Here is an 18,173-nt window from a genome sequence, read left to right on the forward strand (position 1 = left end):
GGAGGAGACAGGACAAAACTAACAAAAAACAAGAGAAACAACAGGCACTAGAAACAGACTCATAGAGGCTCCATATAAGGGACTAACAGAACTTTAAAATAACTATGCTTAATATGTTCAAATATATAAAAGATAAAACAGGTAATTTTGAAAGAGAACTGGAAAATACTTAAAAAATTGTTTCTATTCCATTTGTAATGCCATCAATTTTATTTTTTAAATGCAAGGGTGCTACTTCCCCCAGGTAGGTCAACAGACGTGTAACAAGCAAAAACAAAAACAAAAACAAAACCTCTAGGAAAAGCAAAAAAGAGGCAGTCATGCTACATTCAAAGATGCTCATCTGACAGTGATAACAATACATTGTGTATGCACCATTCTAATTTCTAGTAGAAAACTTGTTGCTGGTTTATAAGATGCAGTTAAACATAGACACTTCCAGCCTGGGCAACATAGCAAAACCCCATCTCTACAAAAAATACAAAAATTAGCCTATGCGTAGTGGCACACACCTGTAGTCCCAGCTATTTGGGAGGCCGAGGCATGAGAATCACTTGAGCCCAGGAAGTGGAGGTTGCAGTGAGCCAAGATTGCACCACTACACTCCAGCCTGGGTGACAGAGCGAGATCCTGTCTCAAAACAAACAAACAAACAAAAACAAACAACACAGACACTCCCCGAAACCCAGCAGACCACAATCTTAAAGGAATTTCTGCCTTTGATTAGAGGCCTGCCTCCCTCTTCCCTCGTACATGCCCAGACGCTAGCTCTACCCCCGGCCCAGAGCAGTCATGGCAAACAACAATAACAACAAAAATAATAGGCAGCTTCTGTCTACTGAGCATTTGTTTTGTGCCAGGCCACTGCTAAGGGCTTTCCACAAATTATCACATTTGATTTTCACAACCCTTTGAGGAGGCTGTGACTATTCTTCCCATCTTATAAATGGAGAAGCTGAGCAAACAAGCATCACAGCCAGGCTGTGAGTCCAGGTCTGCCTGCTCCTGACAGCAGGCTCCCAGGCTGGGACCCACTCCCTACCTGCAGATTGCTGGAATAATCCCTGGATGCCTGCAGCCAGAGGTGACCTTAGAACTCTCCTCTCCATAAACACTCATTAAACACCAACTATGTACAGGGCCCCAGACTAAGAAACCTGGTTTTAAGGACCCAGAACCAAGTCTCAGGGAAGTGAGAACACTTTAATGGATCTGAGGTCTGTCCATCTCTTCTCCCTCCTCTTCCTCATTTCTGGAACGCAGCGTCCAGCACTCAGGGCTGACACAGGGATGGGCTGGGGATGACCCTAGGCCACATGTGCAGGATAGAAGGGGCAATGCAAAATTCTGTTCTGGCCACCAGATCACTCCTAAGAAAGCTGGGTGGGGGCTGTGGAAGATGCTTCCTTCTGAAGAGATAAGGGCGATCCCCCACTGTAGCCCAGGTCCCTTCCTTGGGAGCCAGCACTCAGAGAGGAGCTAAGTGCTAGTACCCCCATTTCTAACCTGGGTGCAGGCAGGGAGACTCAGCCTTCAGACAGGCCTCCCTCACCCCATCAGACACCAATAAATCCTGGATGAGATCTGCAGAGGGCCCAAGGCCCTGGGGCAGTGAAGGGCTCAGGGGCCATGAGGCAGGGCCTGCAGCCAGCCCAGACCTAGGCCATGGTGGCCCCTGCCTGATAAGTGGCGTTACCTGAGTGGTTTGGTTGGGCAGGGTAGTGCCTGGGGCCAGCAAGGTAGCAGTGGAGATATGGTGAAGAGGGGACTAAGGGAGGAAGCAAAGGGCCAGGAAGGGCATAAGAGAGAAGTGGGGGCCAGTGGGGAGGCCAGATGAGGACGGCGTGGGGGGCGAGGGGCTCAGAGAGGGGCAGGGGGAGGCTTGGCAGGGGGAGGACACACAGGAAGGGGAGTGGGGTTGGATGAGGCCTCTGTCCTGCCCTAGGGTCCAGGCTCCAGCAGATGGAGAACAGGCTCTTCCTGTGAGGATGCCACCAGCATGGGGGTAAGGGGTGACACCTGGGGGGACCTGCTGGCTCTGCAGCTGCACAGAAGTCCCATGTGATTCTGAGAGTGAATCATGGGGGGCGTGAGCAGAAAGGGGTGGAAAGGAGCAGGCAAGGTGGGGCCAGGTAAGCCGGAATTGGGGACAGTCCAGGCCTGGATGCCAGCCTGGGCTCTGGGGCAAGAGCTACCGAAGTCCTGTGGCCCAGGCTGAATCAAAGGGGAGGACAGGCAGTCTTGGGGTCACCTCACCCTGTCAGGGATTAAGAAGGAAACGGGTGAAGGGGAGGGAGGGGAGAAACAGGGCTGTCAGCCCCACTGCTGGATGGGCCACACCCAATAACCAGACTCAACCATGTCCTCACGCCTTCCTGCCCTCCTAGGCCCTGGAAACCCCAGACCCCAGCCCCTCCCCACCACACTCCCTTAATCCCTGGCAGGGAGCAATTAAGTGAGTTGGGGAAAACTCACCCACAGGGCCCTACAGCTTCAGGGAGGTAACCCGGGGGATGTGGAAGAGCTGAGTCTCCTCAGAGCTGGTGGAGCTGCAGTGTCAAAGACAGACAGTGAGCATACCCTTCCCCCTAGACCCTCAGCCCCGACACAGGGACAAACCCAGAGCACTGAGGATTTCTCCTCGGAAGCCCTGTGGGGGATGGGAAGGGTCCTACGAAGCTTCGCCCGAATGGATGCAGCAAGAAGGGTAAGGGGCAGACGTACGGGAGAACTTCCTGGCTTTGGAGCTCCTCAGAGTATGGCTCTTCAGGGCTCAGTCATGAGCCTCCTCTGCCTGGGAGGTCTCAGGAGGGGCTGTGACAGGGGACCCTTGTGGCTGAAAGGACACCTCCCTGGCCCCTGATGCTGCCTGCAGCCCTGGCAGCCCCTCACCTGAGGCGTTTCCGGATAGGACGGAAGTATTTGGAGGTCTTGACAGCAAAGATGATGCTGGGGATCAGGAAGAAGGTGCACCATGCCAGGCAGAACCAGAAGGCATTCTGCAACAAGGCGTGAGGTCGGCTCACCAACCCACGTGGCACCCAGCCTCACCCAGCTGCCTTGTCATCAGAGCTGGGGCAGAGGCCATGCCTGGCTTCACAACCTGCTCACCCGGCCCTCCCTGGAGAGCAGGAAGGCTAGGGGACTTGGTGGACAAGCCCTGATGAGCTGGGGCACTCACCCAGGGGTCAGCCATCATGTCACACAGGATCACACGGCTGTTGTCCAGGGCTCCGGAAAGGGGCTGGCAGGTGGCGATGCGCTGAGTCACCTGTGGCGCCAACATGAGGCAGGTGATGCAGAGACACTCGGACCCACAGGCGCACACCCATATTCATCAGGGAGAGTGGTTGACAGGGACACAGAAAGGCCTGGGGACACCACTGGGGCCACCGCACACTTGTACACACTTGCCGAGAGGCAGGTACAGACAGATGGGGACATACTCCACAGGCTCCTTGCTGGGCCCCTCCCCTTTCCATCTGTTCACCAGCCTGGATTAAGTTCTACTATGACCCAGCACTGTGCATCAAGCCACAGTGCTTGAAGGCACACGTGTGTGTGCATGCATATACACACACTCACACACACATAGACACACAGACACACTCAGGGTAAAGCCAGACCCCTGTTGCCCTAGTGTGGGTGTCCAGACAGCTTGCAGAGGCTGTGTTCAGCAAGGGTCTGCAGCGGGAGGTGGGCTTTGAGGATTGGCCTTGGACAAGCTGGAGAAGGGGCCGGCCCAGGGAAGGACCTGCAGGCCAGGTGTGATGAAACATTTTGGAGAACGCCAACCCTGCTCACACTCAGCTCAGGGAAGCGCTGCAGCAGAGGTGGGGTGGGCAGAGCTCAGCCAGCAAGCAAGGGTGCAGATGCCAGGTTTGGGAGTTTGGGTTTGATCCTGAAGGCCTGGGTCACCCCCAAGGGGCTCCGGGGGTGGGGGCGGGGCAGAGCAGGGTGAACAGCTGGTCGGACGGAGCAGGGAATCAGTCATTGCTCTGAGGCCCCACTCACCTCCTCTCTCACCCAGGCCACGTACTGGGAGAAGTAGCCCATCTCCCGGGCCAGGAAACACTCACTCACCTGCAGGAAGGAAAGGAGGTCTGGGCTGTAGGGGTCCCAGAAGCAGCAGTGCCTCCCACCCACGCCACCCCCCATGCCTGGCAACTTGAGGACAGGCCCAGCTTTCCTGGGAGCCACAGTGAGAAGCTGGGACTGGAGAAGCCTGAGGTGGAAGCCCCTTCCCTGTCCCACCCACCACTCACATTCCTCAGGATCCTGGTGGCCCAGGCAGGCAGCTCTCCTTTCAGGTAAGTGACATTGGCTAGGACATCTGAGGTCTCCAGCTGGAGGGGATTAGAGCCTCAACTCAGTGTCCCGCATTCACACATCCATTCATTAATTCAACACACACCACAGCACACTCAGCAGGAGAGGGTTCAACCCCGAGAGACAAGCCAAGGGTGGTGATCCCCCAGGCTCTGCTGCCACCCCCATCTTCCTCCCAACCCCACCTGCAACCTGGGCAGAGCTCTGAGGTGCAGAGTGAGATGGGCTCCTACTTCCTCCCCCACTCTGCAGCCCCCCTGCTCCACCATACGTCCCCACCACCAGCAGCCACCTGGAGATTCGGGGCAGAGGACTCCAGGGCCCTGATGCTGAGGTTGAGCTTTGCCTGTGGAGAAGAGATCAGGGCTGGTTAGGGGAGGGGAAGGGAAGGGGAGGGAGGAGAGGGGAGGAAAGTGGAGGGGAGGGGAGGGGAGGGGAGGGAAGGGACTCTCAGAATTTCCCTCCCCTTTCACTGTCCCCTCTCCAGGTCTCTCCTCCCCCAGGCCCCAGGCTCCCTGGGCCTTCAAACTGACCACAAGGCTCTGCTGGGGGACGACCTTCTCCCGGTGAAGGTTTCTGAGTCCGTGGGCCTCCTCCTGCAGCCGCTGCCCCAGCACAGAATTGCCCTGAAAGGATACAAGAATCAGAACGGCCCCACCCAGGACCCATCTACCCCTCACCCAGCCTTTCAGTCCGACAAACCAAGGGGAAGTGGGAGTGCTGGGCTCAGAGGCAGAAAACCGAGCCCTCCTTAAGCTCCAGGGCCTGATCTTGGTTTGGGGGGCCTAGATCCAAGTTCTAGGTTCACTCTAGGTTGCTGGGTGCCCCTAAGTCAGTCACAGAACACGCCTGAGCTGCAGGGGCACCTGCTGAAATTGAGGATGCTCCTGGCTCTGCCCACCCTGTGGGGTTGTTGCGCGGCCTATGGGATGTTTCAAAGAGAACTTTTAAACCCTAAATAGTTATAAATACAAAATGCTATTTTTTCCCTCAAGGGCAACTGCCATGACATCTCATTCATCCCAATGTCCTCACAGCACCTGTCCCAGTAAATCCCACAAGTGGCACACACAGAAACACCTGCCCAACTGCGTGGGGCCAGAGAAGTGATTTCATCTGCTCTGAGATGGAGGACAGTCCATCCAACAGATGAAGAACCTCCGGCTCAGAGACGCTGCATGTCTTGCCCAGGGCCACACAGCCAATGAGTGGCAGAGCTTGAGTCAGAACTGATGCTGCAAAACCCTCCAGCCCAGCCAGGGGTCAGGAGCCTCAGGCCTTACTGGTGGGGGTCCTCAGTTCCCTGCCTTTGCCCTCACGTCCTCCCACCCCTTCCCGCCTCCCAAGCCCCCTGTGGCTCCTGCTGCCCAGTCGGGGCCCTGTTTCCCTCTCACTTGGGCCTGGGCCAGTCCTTGCAGCTCCTGGGCCAGCTGCTCCATGCTGGTCTTCACCACGGGCCTCTGGATCTGCAGGTGGACAGGAGAGGCCAGGAGGGATGAACCCAGCTCCCCTGGGGCCCACCACCACCTGATCCCAGCCTCCAAATCCCCAGTCTTATCAAATATAAACTACACCAGCTAAGTGTATTGTGACACATCAGTCACAGTGAGTTTTCCCTGGAACTGTGAAATATTTCAGATGTTTTCCCAGTGAGATAGAAACAACAAGAACAAATAAGGCACCCTCTGGTGTAACTAAGGAAGAGGCAACTTCCCACTGCGTCCTCGGCAGCAGTGAGTTCAGAAGCATGAACAGCGACACATGCTGTTGGGTCGGGGGAGAGGGTGTCCATTCCCGTGTGACCGGGGTGGTGGCAGGAGGACAGGCCCAGGGGCACATTATCTGGGGACACCTCCACAGGAAGAGGCCCCAGGAAATGCGGAAGAGCCCAGAGCTGGGACAAGGTGAGATGCACACCCAGCTCCTCTGTGGGCCCCTTCGTTCCATCACCACCTGCTGAGGAAGCGCTGCTGAGGTGCCCACCGCTGACCTGAATGAAGAAGTCGGGGTAGTGGATGCGCTGAAGCCCACTGCTCTGCAGGGCCTCCAGGTCCCGGCGGGCGGCTGAGCTCAGCAGGTCCAGGCTCTGTGTGTCTACTTTCAGGCTCTGCAACTCCTGCCGTAGCTTGTTGGTGTACTGGGAGAGCGGGGGCAGGGCGGGAGTCATGCCCAGTTGCTGAGCCAGGACCCCAGAGATGCTCCCCTAAGCGAGGAGGTCACCAGGCGATATGGTTTGGATATTTGTCCCCTCCAAATTTCATGTTGCAATGTGATCCCTGGTGTTGGGGGTGAAGGTGGGCCTGGTGGGAGGTACTAGATCACGGGGGTGGATCCCTCACGTATGGCTTAGTGCCATTGCCATGTGATGAGTGAGTTTTGCTCAGTTAGTTCACGTGAGACCTGGTTGTTTGAAAGAGCGTGGCACCTCCGCGTTGGCTCTCTCGTTCCCTCTCTCCCTATGTGATGCGCTGGCTCTCCTTGGCCTTCGGCCATGAGTGGAAGCTTCCCGAGGCCTCCCCAGAAACGGGTGCAGGTGCCATGCTTCCTGTACAGCCTGCACTTAAACCTCTTTTCTTTATAAATTATGCAGCCTCATCGCTTCTCGGCCTTTTGGCTAAGATCAAGTGTAGTGTCTGTTCTTATCAGTTTAATAAATTATGCAGCCTCAGGTATTGCACTTTTTTTTTTGGTTGGGGGAGGGGACAGGGTCTTGCTCTGTTGCCCAGGCTGGAGGGCAATAGCACAATCACAGCTCACTGAAGCCTAGATCTCTCGGGCTCCAGTGATTCTACCACCTCAGCCTCTCGAGTAGCTGGGACTACAGGTGCAAGACACCACACCTGGCTTTTAAAAAAAATTGTAGAGAGGGGGTCTCCCCATGTTGCCCAGGCTGGTCTTGAACTCCTAAGCTCAAGTAATCCTTCCACCTCAGCTTCCCAAAGTACTGGGATTACAGGCATGAGCCACCATGCCCAGCCTCAGGTATTCCTTTATAACAACGCAAGAACAGACTCACATGGCAGGCCCTCAGGGCCCCCTATCCTGGACACCCCAAGCCCCAGACAGGCTCCCAGTAGGCCCCTGCCCCAAATGCCAAGACCTGGCCTTCCTCCAGTGCCCATCTGGCTTCTGGGCCGAGACACAGACCTTCCCTGGCCACCTGAAATAAAATAGCTCTCTCAGCCCCTCTTTATCCCGTCAGCTGTGTCGAGGCCTTCAAAGCACTTGTTGCTCTGAAATGATCTTATTTGTGGGTTAATTGTTCAATGCTGTCAGCTCCACAAGAGTGGGGCTTTGCCTGCCTATTCCCCGCTAAACCCCCAGCATCTAACTCAGAGGGTCACACATGGTGGGCAGGGGACAAGTTTGTTAGCTGTGTGAATGAATGAAAGAATGAATGAATGAATGAATGAATGAATGAATGAATGAATGGACACAACTGCATTTTCAGGAAAGAGCCTCAGCATTTTCCTACTATCAGTGGAAGAGATTTAGAGGTCATAAAATTCAGCACAGTGTTTAACAGATAAGAAACTGAGGTCAGAGTGGAGCGTCCACTTGCTGAGGTTACACAGGTGGTTAGAGACTGCAGCCCAGCTTGGCTCTCCTCCCCCCATCCCTCCAGGCTGCCTTCTCCTGGAGGAGAAAAGGCCTGGCCCTCTTGGGTGGGGGCCTTCGGGCCATGTCTCAGGCATCAGTGGCAGCAGCTTCAGGAGAAGTGGGAAGGTGGCTGGTGCCCTCCCCGTGCTCTGGAAAGCCGTGTGTCTTACTCATGTCTGCCTACCCATCAGTATCTCCTTTGAGGACGAGGATTCTTACAGCCACATTTGGTACACTGTCAGGTGGCCTCAGAGGACTGCCTAGTGCATCTAAATCCAAAGCCCTATCTATCCAGACTCCTGTGAGCTGGACCCACCCCTGCCAAGGACTCGGCCTAGCACTGAGATATCGCCTGCTTGGGGGGCCTCCTGTCTGGTTAAAGAGGCGGAAGGAGGAGTGAGCTGCATAACTGTCCCAGGTTGTGCAGCTCAAGGCACAGAGTTGGGACTGGGCCATCTGGCTGTGCTGTCTGTGGGCTGAGGCTGGTTGGTGGATCCAGAGGTTGGAAGGGTTTCCCAGAATGATGCAAAATCAGGAGTTAGCATGCTCTGTGTTTGGGAGGGAGAGAGGAACCGGGGCCAGGGGATGTGGGTTTCCCCAGCATATGCTTAGGAGCATGGAAGTTGAGGAATGAATGTCTTCCAGCTTCTGTGCACCACAAGGAGAGCCCCATTCTCAAAGTCTATCCCTCTTGTGAAACAGCCCTTCCTTGCCTTCATTCTAGAACTGTCTCTTTCCAGCATTGGCGAGTGTCTCCAGTTCTACACACCAAGTTCCAGTAACTCCAGAGGTTACAGGAAGAGGCTCGTTTGTCAGGCTGGGGATGGAATCCTGCCACCACCACCTCCCACCTGCGTGAGCTTGGCAGGCCCGCCACCAACGTTAGCCAGACTCACCACCGTCCTTGTCACTGCCACGTCCGTCCCCAGCCTCCCCCTCCCAGGTGGAGTTTCCCAGCCAATGCCTGTCCTCAGTCAGGACACATGTGTCCCTTTGTCCTCCTGCTCACTGTCACCAGCCTTTCCTGCTGCCACCTTGGCTGTGCTTGGGGCTGGACATAGCCTTCAGTGCATACGGACCCACCTACACACCCAGAACCTTCCCCAGAGCTAATAACTGGGCCTCTGCCCTCCGGCACCTTAATCACTCACACAGACTTCACGGGTTTCCTAGGTTCAAAGAGACGGTGCCTCCACAGGGGCAAAAAGACCAGAGGAGGGGGATCTGAGGAGGGCTCCTCACAGTTTCCGAAACGTTCTCTCACCTGGCTGATATCCAGGTGCTCCTCCAGGTCATAGGAGTCGTTGAGCTGCAGGACTGTCCAGAGCGCTGCCCCTTCCTTGCACTGCCTGAGGAGGAGTGAGGGGTGCAGACGATGAGCCTTGGGGGTGGTGGGGGGGCTGGTGTCCCCTGAGGGACACCGGCCCTCCTCCTTCCTTCCCCAGTCCCCAGGTCCACCCAGGCTGTCCACTCACTGATAGGCTTGGTGGATGCTGATGTTCTTCCTCAGGCCAAGAAGGTGCGACAGGTTCATGGACGGGGGCAGGTTCCCTGGGGTGTCTGCAAACTGGAGATGGGGCAGTGAGAAATGGGCACACAGCGGGGTGGGGGCAAGGCCACCCTGGTCCCCTAGGGCCTGGCCCTGTGCCGCTGTGGCACAGCACAGACTAGGGGTAGGAAACATCCCCTCACCCCAGCTCACACCTGGCCTCTAACTCTGGTGAACCCTGGGCCCCAAATCCTTAAAGGGGCTCTTCCCACAAATCCCTAGGAGGGGTGCCTAGCCCGATCTTCTGCAGAGAACCCGGTCCAGCATCGCAGCTCACCAGGCACCAGGGTCCCAGCTCCCAGATAGTGTTAGGAGATGAGAGGGCATGCGTCAGGGTGCCATCTCTCAGGGTCACTGCCCTGGGGCCTGGGCAGCATCTCAGGGACTCATGGGTGCTCTCTCCCTCCACCATCCATTGGTGGGTTTCTGTCTCTTTCCTTGGCCATGTCTGTCTCACTCCTCCCCTCCCTCTCTCCCTCTTACCCCCCTGACCCCCACTTTCCCCCAACCCTCCTGCTCTGCTGATACCGCCCCCCACCTCCCTCCCCAAAAGGGCCTGTGAGCAGAGACAGGCCTACCTCAAAGAGCTCGCCGTTCTCCCAGCTCCGGCACACCAGCGTCTGCACATTGCCGCCCACCAGGAAGGTGGTGAACACCAGGAGGATAAGGGGAGCAGCAAAGAGGAAGCTGAGGCCCACACCTCTGGGGAAAGCGAGAGGCAGGACTGAGGGACAGCAGTCCCACCCTCACCCCAGGGCCAGCCTGCTCAGCCAATTGGCCCCAGGACAGAGCCTTTCGAGGAGAGGAGCTTGGAGGACTTGGCCTCCTGGAGAGGAGGGAGAACCCAGAATTCCTGACTGTCCCGGCCTCACCTTCACCCCATCCCCACCCTGTGCCTGGTTCCCTGGCTGGCCCTGGCAGCCTAGAGGAGAGAACAGCTGTTTTGTTCAAAGAGCCAGGACTAGTCAGGCTCACACCTATAATCCCAGCACTTTGGGAGGTTGAGGTGGGAGGATAGCTTGAGTCCAGGAGTATGAGACCAGCCTGGGCAATAGAGTGAGACCCTGTCTCTACAAAATTTTAAAAATTAGCTGGGCATGGTGGCGCACGCCTGTGGTCCCAACTATTCGGGAGGCTGAGGCGTGAGAATCGCTTGAGCCTGGGAGGTTGAGGCTATAGGGAGCCATGATGGTGTCACTGCACTCCATCCTGGGTGACAGAGCAAGACTCTGTCACAACAACAACAAACAAAACAAAAAACAAATGAACCCAAAGAGCCAAGACTGCTCACTTCTGTGCCTAGGGCCCATGGAGGTGACCTATTCCAGGACCTAGCACTCAAAAGGGTCACCTGGCATGGCCAGGCATGACCTGCTGAAAGGGCAGAATCACAGCCGGTCTGAGGAGTAAAGATCTTAGACCAGGGGCTGGAAGGGCTTATGAGGTAGGCACAGCCCCATGTCAGGCTGTGAGGCTTGGAAAGTAAAACATGAGGTGGATTTCGGCCCCCACTTACCCCTTTAGCCAGGTACTCTTGTTCAGTGAACAGCCTGTACAACTGTATGTGGCAGCCTTGACCTTAGAGACCGTCTAGTCTGGGGTTGGCAAACAGGTTTCACCTCTGGTGCTGCTGCCTATTGGTGGTGGGGGCCGCCTGGAAGCTTGGGTAGGGACTCTAGGCTGTGTCTGACTCAGGGGAAGGAGTGCCCATTAGGTGCTACAGTTGCCCCTGCTGTAGGAGGGAAGAGCTCCTTGCTGGCCATTCCTGCTCTGGTTCAACCCCTTTATTCAGATGATGACACTGGCAGCCACACTGGGAGCTATGATCAGGAGCGAGAGTAATCAGCCAGCCCTATAAGGGGGGACCCTTCCCCTCTCCCAGCCCTTTCTTACGCCATGAGGAAGCAGGCTCCAGCCTCGCCCTTGGCTTCTAGGTGGCTGGGGTCCTCCCTGGCAGACAGGCCCCAGATGCCCAGATTGAGGCCCAGCAGGTTGCAGAGCACCACGAGCAGGACCACGGAGCACAGCACGCAGCCCACGATCCACCTGCCACAGAGAGGACACGGGTGTCACTAAGAAGGGAGGCGGCTGGCACCAACATGGACAGGTGCGGGACATGGCGGCTGGGTGTGGCCTCTAACCCCAAGGCTGGGGCTTCAGAAATGCAGATACAGGCTCTTCCTGAGGTCCTACTGCTCTTGTGTGGTCTCCAGGCTCAGGTTCTGAGGGTACACAGCCTGGTAGGGACTTGGAGGCCTGTGGAGTCAGGGGTCTCGGCTTAAAAATATGCAGAAGTGGCCAGGCGCGGTGGCTAACACCTGTAATCCCAACACTTTGGGAGGCCAAGGCTGGCTGACCACGAGGTCAAGAGATAGAGACAATCCTGGCCAACATGGCGAAACCCTGTCTCTACCAAAAATGCAAAAATTAGCTGGGCGTGGTGGTGCACGCCTGTAGTCCCAGCTACTTGGGAGGCTGAGGCAGGAGAATCGCTTGAACCAGGGAGGCGGAGGTTGCAGTGACCCAAGATAGCCCCAATGCACTCCAGCCTGGTGACAGAGCAAGACATCATCTCAAAAAAAAAAAAAAAAAAAAAAAGAGAAAAAACAAAAACAAAAACAAACAAACAAAAAACACAGAGGCTCAGTATAGTCAGGGGCTGATAGGAGCTGGGAATGGGGCTCAGGGTGTCAGGGTGGCATAGAGGCTGGGCTGCCCACCCCACCCCACCCCATCCCACCCTGTGGGTGCCCAGCACCTGTAGGTCTCATATCTCTGCACCTCCTGCAGGTAGGGGCGGCTGCTCTCCTCCACCTCCTGCAGTGCCTGGGCCCAGCGGGAAGCTGCCTCCAAGCCCGGGAACCCTTCAGCCAGTGTCCTCACCCCTTCCGGCTGCTGGGCCACTGCCTTCTTTAGCTCTGCCCAAAGTAGCAGGGACTTGTGGGATGCGGAGGGCACCCTGGGGCCCAGGAACAAGACAAGCGGGCAGGAAGAACATCTGGGAACCACCGAGGGAGGACAGTCCCCCGCCACCCCAGTCCTCTCTCAACAAGCCTCCCTGGTAGGGGTGGGGTGGGAAGCCATGCCTGGCAGCTGCCTCTGACCCGTGCGGCCTAACCTTGCACCACGCTGGACGTCTGCATGGCAGCCAGGGCTGGAAGGGCGTTGAAGGTGCTGTTCTCCTGCAGGAACCAAGTAGAGCTAGGCCTCCCCATCTCTGCCCAGTGTCCCCTCTTGGGAGACCCCAAAGTCACCAGGCCTAGAGGGAGGGCCCCCCTCAGTGCTCCCAGCTTCCCTCTTTTCTCTTGGTCGCTGCCCTCCTCTCCCATCCCCTGGCCCAGTCTGACTCAACTTCCCAAAACATTGCTCCTCCCAGACCTCTTCTTCCTACCCCCATCCCTCTCCCACCATTGCAGTGAACTCTCAGCCACCCTCCACACAACTGCCAGGTCTAGCTCCTGAAGGTCTAGCTCCAGTCCACCCTTCCAGCCTCAGCTCTGACTTCCTTCCTTCTGGAACCTTCCACTCCAGCCACCCAGCAGGGCTGACTCATCATTTCCCCAGCTCCAGGTCCTGGGTCCTGGGCACTGCCTCACAACACCGCGTCCTCCCCCTTGGCCCATCTCCACCCGGGGGAGCCGCCTGCCCTCTGGGCTCAGACTGAGCACTGCTCCCTTGCCACCCCCAGACGCCTGCTGCCTGGAAGGTCCCAGCTCTCCCATCTGAGCACAGATTGTGTGCACACCAAGGATGGTCGTCGGGAGTCCCCTGCCCAGGGTGCTGTGTGGTGGGTGGGGCCCCAAATATTAGGTTCAACTGGGTTTCTGCCCAAAAGGGGGAAACGGAGGCCCTCACTTGGCAGGTGAGGGAGAAATCAGGCAGACCAGGTGGCTCTCACCTCCTGGACCATGCTGGAGAAGTTGGCCTTGGGGACACCCTTCAGCTGGTGCAGGACATGGTCCACAGAGGGCACCTGAAATGGGGGGAGGTGGGTTATGACAAAGTTCATGGAGAGGCCTGAAGGGGATCCCTGAGGGTGGATGCAAGGGGCAGGTGCCTCTGAACCCCAGTGTCCTCAAGTGTAAAATGAGGACTGTTATGGCTCTTACTGCCCCTGGCAGCAGCAAGAACTCAAGGAGCTCACACACGAAGCTCACGCACAGGGCGTGGCCTGGGGAGCACCCCACCCACTGCCGGGATGACCGGCGTTAACCCTGGGTGGGTGGAGCAAGTGAGGAACATCGGGGCAAGGGGACTGGGAATTTGCCAGATCCCAGGAGCAGCAGGCAGCTAGCCCTCCGTGGCTTTAAGAGGACTCTGTCCTGGGTCTGCACCTGGCTGAAGTCAGCACCCAGCTCCAGGGTGCGGGCCCGGCTCAGGGCCCCTGCACAATCTCCCCGGCACCCGGCTTCCTGCAGCAGCTCAAGGAGGCGGTCCTGGTGTTCCCGGATGGCTGGCTCCAGGTCCTGCTGCCCGGCCTGCAGCTCTACCACTGTAGCATTCAAGGTTTGCAGGTGGTGCACGGAGACCTGCAGGGCTGAGAGACCCACACATGGCCTGAGCAGGGTCCACCATATGCATCCCCAGACGCCTTGCAGGAGGCAGAACTCCCTTCCCCCAGCCAAAGGGACCTGCAAATCATTGACCTCCTGCCTACAATGGAAACTGCCCCAGGGCACGTTAAGCCAGGGGAGGGGGGCTGGATCCTGGGGTACAGCGATGGGGAAGTCATAGGTGGGGCAGAGGTGGCTCAGGAAATCCAGGGCTAGGTGCAGGCGGGATCGCCCCAGGAGGACACCCGCTGGGCTCCCCACTATCCAGGGTGCGGCTCCAGCTCACCCTGGCCCAAACTGCCCACGGCCGCCAGCAAGGGGTACATGGAGCTCCTGAGCTGAGTGTGGATCGCGCTCCCAATGCTCACACCGACACCTACAGAGCACAGGGCAGTCTGCAGGGTGGGGCCCCAAGAGTGGAGGGGCCCTCCCCATTCCCATCCTGCCTCCCCAGGCCCCACCAGGCTCTGCAGGAGCCGGGGGGTGGAGGGGAGTGAAGGAGGGGGGACACGGCTTCTTCCTCCAGCAGCTGAGTGGTGGCCACTCTTGCTCTCCAGCCAGCCTGATCCCCACCTCTACCAGCCTGTTCCCAGGGGGGGTCCAGAACGAGGGAAAGGCCCCACCGAGGCACCCGAGCAGGGGCCCTGGAGCCGGCCCACCTGCCAGCCCCCGAGACCCTCACCATCCAGCTCCTCTGAGACTTGCTCCTGGGGCAGGGAGAATTGCTGTGCCACGGCCTGCAGCTCCTAGGCAAACACAAGGCCCTGAGGCTGCCCTTCCTGGTCACCCACAGTCCTTACCCCCATCTCTCCCTGGCCCCTTCCCTGCCCCTATGGCATGCACCCTGAGGGTGGTCGACTCTCAGGCAAGGGCGGGAGAGGAGGTGGCTTTCAGATGCACTGGTTATGGGTCAGCAAGGGCCCACTCGGCTCTGTCTTGTCCGGGCCCAGTGCTCACAGGGGCACATGAGGGTAAGCGGTAACAGTGCTCACTTGGGGGACATCAGAGACCAAGCCCCGGAGGCTAAGCAGGGTCTCAGGCATGGCCTCAATGCTGGGGCCCATCTGTTCATGCGTGCGCTGGTTGGTGACAAAGGCACAGACCACGCCAATCCTGTGGGAACGGAGGGAGGAGGAAGGCGCTTGCTGGGTAAGAGGGAGCCTGGGGCCACAGCCTGCCCCGCCCGGGCCCTGGGCAGCGCCTTACAGCAGCAAGAGGGTGGTCAGCAGCAGGAAGACCATGAGGGCCGCGCGCTCACAGGCCAGCGCCTTGTGCTCTGTCTTCACTCGTCCCCCGCAGCGCCGGTGCCAGCGGCAACAGCAGAAGCAAAGCCCAGCAGTGGGCACCAGCAGCAGGTAGAGGCCCGCGATCACGGCGCACGCCACGTAGCCCGCCTCGTACCGCACCACCTGGGCAGGCGGCAGGGCATGAAGGGAGACCTGACCCCCACTGCCCAGCCCTGGCTTCTGCCTGAGTCCAGAGGGAAACCAGAAGGGGCGGGAGTGCCGTCGGGGCATGGCCTGCATCTCACGGAACCCGTCCCAGAGGTGACCGCATTCTTACTGCTCATCACCATCTTACACAGGAGAAAGCTGAAGTTCAGGAAGTTCCAGCTCCCTGCAAACCTCACTGCCAGTAAATGGCAGAACTGTGGTTTGCACCCAGGTATGCGGACTGCAGCACCCACAGAGGAGGGGAGAGGATGCCCGAGCCCCCACCTGGTGGACACCAAGCGAGGTGGGCTAAGTGGAGCCAAGGCTTTTCCGCTACCACCCTGCTGCTCACCCCAGAACTCCCTCCCCCAGCATCTTTCCCCAGCTTGCTCACCTCATTCACCTTCACGGAGGCCAGCTCATTCAGTAGGGCCTTTACCAACTCTACCGGAAAGAGCCAAGCTGAGGATTTGGGGGCAGCCACTGCCCTGCCCCTCTGTCCATCCTCTCCCCACTGTTGGGGCAAAGTGGCTGTGAGGCAAGGCTCCTGCCACCACCATGGCACCCTTGCAGAAGGCTGCATCACCGCAGCCCTGTGCCATCCTGCCCTGACCTCAGCACTGCTATAGGAGGGCGAGCAGAGAGGAGGCTACAGACTTCTCCTCCTGGACCCTACAGGTCAGTCCTGAGCCTGGGCAAAGGCAGAGAAGGGGCCTGGCCTGGCAGTTCTTCCCCTCAAGCAGCAAGGGACAGGACCGGGAGGGTCCTTCAGCCACTCCTGGGCCACCCAACCCAAGCACCGCTAGACTAAGAGGATGTCTGAGTCAGGTCTAATGTATTTCCAATGTAACCTCCTCACTTTACAGACCGAGGACCTGAGGCTCAGAGAGGAAACGAGGCCTACCCACAGTCACACAGCAGGTTCTGGAGCCCTCCCCAGATCCTCCGCCTTCTACCCCAGGAAGATGGCAAGTCTCTGCTGGTAGGTTGGGCACATCCCATGGTAGGGGGGACAGAGGAAGCCGGGCTGGGGACCCAAATGCTGAGGCCCTCATGGGGGAGGGGCACACTCACCTGAAGGGAAAGGATTGAGCTGCACCACGGAGAGGAAGCGGCGCACAGTGCCATAGAGAGAGTCCAGGAGTCCTGGCGCAAGAACTCGAGGGGCCAGCCACCGGGCCCTGGCTGCTGGGGTGAATGTCAGGTGCTCTGCCGGGCCAAGGGACTTGCAGGCTGTGGCCCCCGCTGCCAGCCGACTCAGGGCCAGCCCCAGGCCCAGGCCCAGCAGGGGAGCCAGCAGAGCCAGTGCGTGCCTCATGGGGTCAGGAAGGTAAGGGGCTCAGGCTCAGGAGGGAACAGGCAAGCCCAGGGCAGGCCATGCATCCTTCTCCAGCCTCTGTCCCTCTCTCTACAGCTCTCAAAAAACCTGCCCGACAGGTTTGGGTTCCTGAGCTACCTGGCCTCCCGCCTCCCTGCCTGCCTTGGAGCATAGGAAGGGCAGGGGTGGAGGCACAGGGTAGGGGGCAGGGCCGGGCTGGGACCGCCCTTGGTGGCCTCTGGTGGAAGTCTGGGCTCCCCACCACCCAGATCCTTGCAGGCAACGGCTGCCTCCAGCTGGGTCCAAAAGGCACCTCAGCAGCTTGGGATCACCTAGAGTGGCCCCATTTCAAATATTGTGTTCCATGCCCAGCCCCAGCAGCCCAGTCTGGTAGCTGGGAAAACAGCTGCTTGGTGAAGCCCCGGCCAAAATGGTCGTAAGACCAGACACACAGGGCCAGGACCCAGGCTTGCTCTCCCTGCTTCATCTGGAACCTGCTGTGTCCCTGCAGGTCATGCCCGGTGCCCACTGCCAGGCCAGTCCGGAACAGAGGCCCACCCTGACAGGCACAGGCCTTTGGGAGGGCAAATCCCAGAGGTGTGCCCTTTGGCCTGGCCATATCTCATCCAGTCAGCAGTTGAAAGAACTGATAGCATATGACCAGAAATGTGTCTGCACAGGTCTCTGTTTTGTAAACAGCTGTATGCCCAATGCCCAGAAAGTCGCCTGTAGCTGAGCAAGTCATGGGGAAATTCACTGAAGGGCTGGAGGATATCAGAAACAGTCCTGAAAGCCACCACTGGGGAACCGGCAAAATGAGCCTCTTACGTCACACACTGGGCAGTTGCTAAAGAACATGCTGTGGAAATGTCTCTTGTGACTGAAAAATACTCACATGCACTCATAAGTGCAAATAGCAGATTACAGACTAGCACACGCAGTGAAGGTGTAAAACGGTGATCATTTCCGCCAATAGCAGATTACAGACCAGCACATGCAGTGAAGGTGTAAAATGGCGATCATTTCCTCAAATAGAAGATTACAGACCAGATGGGAGGCTGAGGCGGGCGGATCACAAGGTCAGGGGATTGAGACCATCCTGGCTAACACAGTGAAACTCCGTCTCTACTAAAAATACAAAAAAAAAAAAAAAATTAGCCGGGCATGGTGGCAGGTGCCTGTAGTCCCAGCTACTGGGGAGGCTGAGGCAGGAGAATGGCGTGAACCCAGGAGGCGGAGCTTGCAGTGAGCCGAGATCCCGTCACTGCACTCCAGCCTGGGCGACAGAGCGAGACTCCGTCTCAAAAAAAAAAGAAGATCACAGACCAGTACACGCAGTGAAGGTGTAAAACAGCAATCGTTTTGCAGTGGAGTTGCTGGCAATTTATCGT

The 18,173-nt window shown here is 57.8% G+C and overlaps 1 protein-coding gene and 1 pseudogene across 1 annotated transcript; one reads left to right on the plus strand and one right to left on the minus strand.

Annotated features, from left to right (window-relative positions):
• Positions 1 to 210: 210 nt before the first annotated feature.
• On the minus strand, positions 211 to 16,782 carry PROM2 (prominin 2). The gene is made up of 24 exons (XM_032176668.2): positions 16,539 to 16,782; positions 15,859 to 15,908; positions 15,238 to 15,440; positions 15,024 to 15,144; positions 14,714 to 14,777; positions 14,318 to 14,407; positions 13,813 to 14,015; positions 13,377 to 13,451; positions 12,597 to 12,660; positions 12,237 to 12,396; positions 11,372 to 11,524; positions 10,057 to 10,180; positions 9,405 to 9,496; positions 9,194 to 9,278; positions 6,320 to 6,466; positions 5,724 to 5,795; positions 4,863 to 4,955; positions 4,622 to 4,675; positions 4,266 to 4,346; positions 4,015 to 4,083; positions 3,182 to 3,271; positions 2,893 to 2,999; positions 2,476 to 2,549; positions 211 to 2,257 (listed from the first exon to the last, which is right to left on the minus strand). Exons 1-23 carry the CDS (start codon positions 16,780 to 16,782, stop codon positions 2,486 to 2,488), a joined length of 2,505 nt encoding a protein of 834 aa, XP_032032559.1. The 3' UTR covers positions 211 to 2,257; positions 2,476 to 2,485.
• LOC116484414 (U2 spliceosomal RNA) lies at positions 6,924 to 7,101 on the plus strand (annotated as a pseudogene).
• Positions 16,783 to 18,173: the final 1,391 nt, after the last annotated feature.

Source organism: Hylobates moloch, unplaced genomic scaffold, assembly GCF_009828535.3.
Source record: "Hylobates moloch isolate HMO894 unplaced genomic scaffold, HMol_V3 SCAFFOLD_15, whole genome shotgun sequence".
Taxonomy (NCBI): Eukaryota; Metazoa; Chordata; class Mammalia; order Primates; family Hylobatidae; genus Hylobates; species Hylobates moloch.

Excerpts from the sequence above, each read along its gene's own strand:
- PROM2 (XM_032176668.2), bottom strand. The coding sequence starts at position 16,782 with ATGAGGCACGCACTGGCTCTGCTGGCTCCCCTGCTGGGCCTGGGCCTG. Across the intron at positions 14,408-14,713 it reads AGTCTCAGAGGAGCTGGATG|GTGTCGGTGTGAGCATTGGG; the intron begins GTGAGGGTCTCG and ends TGTGCTCTGTAG. Across the intron at positions 2,550-2,892 it reads CCTATCCGGAAACGCCTCAG|CTCCACCAGCTCTGAGGAGA; the intron begins GTGAGGGGCTGC and ends TTGACACTGCAG.